At 38.7% G+C, this 2,211-nt stretch overlaps 1 protein-coding gene across 1 annotated transcript; it reads right to left on the reverse strand.

The window, feature by feature from the left end:
• Positions 1–374: 374 nt before the first annotated feature.
• Positions 375–1,949, reverse strand: LOC106180723 (heat shock protein 27-like). Its single transcript, XM_013564798.3, has one exon. It carries the CDS (start codon positions 1,757–1,759, stop codon positions 1,265–1,267), a length of 495 nt encoding a protein of 164 aa, XP_013420252.1. The 5' UTR covers positions 1,760–1,949; the 3' UTR covers positions 375–1,264.
• Positions 1,950–2,211: the final 262 nt, after the last annotated feature.

A 2,211-nucleotide genomic window follows, 5' to 3' on the forward strand; every position in this document is an offset into this window, starting at 1 on the left:
GTCTCGTTACATGTACTTTCTAATGAACCAAAATGAAGTACAAGAATGCTGAAATAATTTAAAAAGTTGATGATGGTATAGAGCAAATGTTCTGCATACTTTACTTCTGTACTGTATAAACATTAGCATCTGAAAATCCCCAATTTAGTTAGGCTTTACATTAAAAAAAGAGAACAACAAATACCTGATATTGCAGTTTTAAAGTAAATTTAAAATACATGAATTTTGTTCACTGAATACCTAGCAAAATATTCTCAATGCAAATGGTATATAAAATTTTATAAAATCAGTTTGATACAATACTTTTTATGGCAGTAGATGTATTTTGAAAACTTATTTACAACACAACTCACCAGCTTTATTTTGATAGGACACGTCTTTTTCATCATTGACATAGTTTCTATTGCTCCATTGATATCAAGTGTATAGTCCCATGGCAAATTCCCATTCTCTAAGTCCCACTTAAACTGAGGTTTGAGGATATTTGTAGTGCCTAACAAATGCTTCTGTGAATGACTGAACTAATAATAAAATGCTAACAATGCTGCTTATATGAATGAACAACAGTCTTGTTACATGTACTTTCTAATGAACCAATATGAAGTACAAGAATGCTGAAATAATTTCTGACAGCTTCACGATGTAAAGATAAGTCATAACTAACAGCAATATTTCATGTCATAAGACAATCATACATTCTTCCTTGAATCCACAAGGGTTTATCCTAATGATCAGCTCAAATTTTTTATATCTATCCTTTATGAAAACAGTTGCTTCTATTTATGGTTAAACTTATGATTACACATTAAACTCTCTCAAACTATAACTGTTATTACCCAATGAACAAGAAAAATGAAGTACAAGATAACTGAACTATCTTCTGACAACACGATGTTGGGTAAGTAGCATTTAGTAGGATTTCACGTTTTTAGACTGTCTTGAGTTCATATCGGTCGATCCCGCTGATCAGCTGAAGCCTCAGCTTGTATATATCCTTTTCCCTTTGGTGTCCTTGATCGTGATATGAAGTTTACTTTATTTTATTTGGTTTACCTATATTTACGCTACTATTCCCCGTCGTTCATTCCCTCCAGCATGGCCGCGGGACTAGTGTTACGGAGCAAATATGACGTCACTGTAATCGGTTAATATAGTAGATAGCTGTACCCAGTAGCTTAGAACTGCATTTCAACAGTCACACATGCATAGATTAGAGATCGAGGGGAAGGTGATAGTCTGTGCAGTACAAATTTATATATACAGTTTATGTGTGCTGGATTGCAATCTTGTGTTCCTTTGGCTTGTCCTCGATCATGTTTTCAGGAACAGGTGCTTCCAGGGTCAGCATGCCGTCTGGACGAAGGGCAGAGGTCAAACTCTTCGGTTCAACGCCCTCTGGCAAAGTGAAAGTACGGGAGTACTGGCGGAAAAGGGATTTTCCGTCGCCGCTCTCTTCGTGCTTGGCCTCGACGGTGACTAGATTGCCCTTGGTTTTAACGTCCAGTTCCTCTGGCTTAAATTGATGAACATCAAAGACGTACTTCAATTTCTTCTTACCATCCTCTTCCACGATGGGGTAGTTTTGGAAGTGGTTTTCTTGCATTCCACGCACTTGCCCTGGGTAGTTTTGGAACATGTGATGGTACATTTGATGCATTTGGCGGTTCATGCGATCCATGTCACGACGCATTTCGGTCCAGGGATCTCGAACTGCCCTCTCTTCAACGAATGGCTCGAGCAAAAGCGGTAGCAAACTCATCTTGCTTCACGACAATTAACTGTGTAAGTACAGCAGTGGTAGTAGTAAATGGAGTGTTCGCTTGTATCGTCTCTCTCTCTCGGAGGCTTTGGTAAGCAAGTTGTCTTTGATCTGTGCAGCTGTCACGTTGCGACGCTTTTATACACTGCGACCAGCCTTCTAGAACCCGCGGAACGTACTGTTTTGACTTGACCCGAAACGACTCGAACACGCGTGGTAGACCTAGAACACTCTAGAAGCGTGAGGGGGATTCGACAAAGCGAAAGTTCCCGATGCAAAGACAGTTTAACAGGTTTGGTATATGTTTTTGACTGTAAGGAAATTCACAAAGAAATTTAGTATAATTAGACTTGTGATTTGAACTGATAAAATTGATATAATAATTTATAGACATGAAACGGTGTATATTTTATAGCCTGTCACCCCTCCATCATCATAAACCCTTCTGGTGC

Source organism: Lingula anatina, chromosome 3 (assembly GCF_051362555.1).
Source record: "Lingula anatina isolate TDL-2025a chromosome 3, LinAna3.0, whole genome shotgun sequence".
Classification (NCBI taxonomy): domain Eukaryota; kingdom Metazoa; phylum Brachiopoda; class Lingulata; order Lingulida; family Lingulidae; genus Lingula; species Lingula anatina.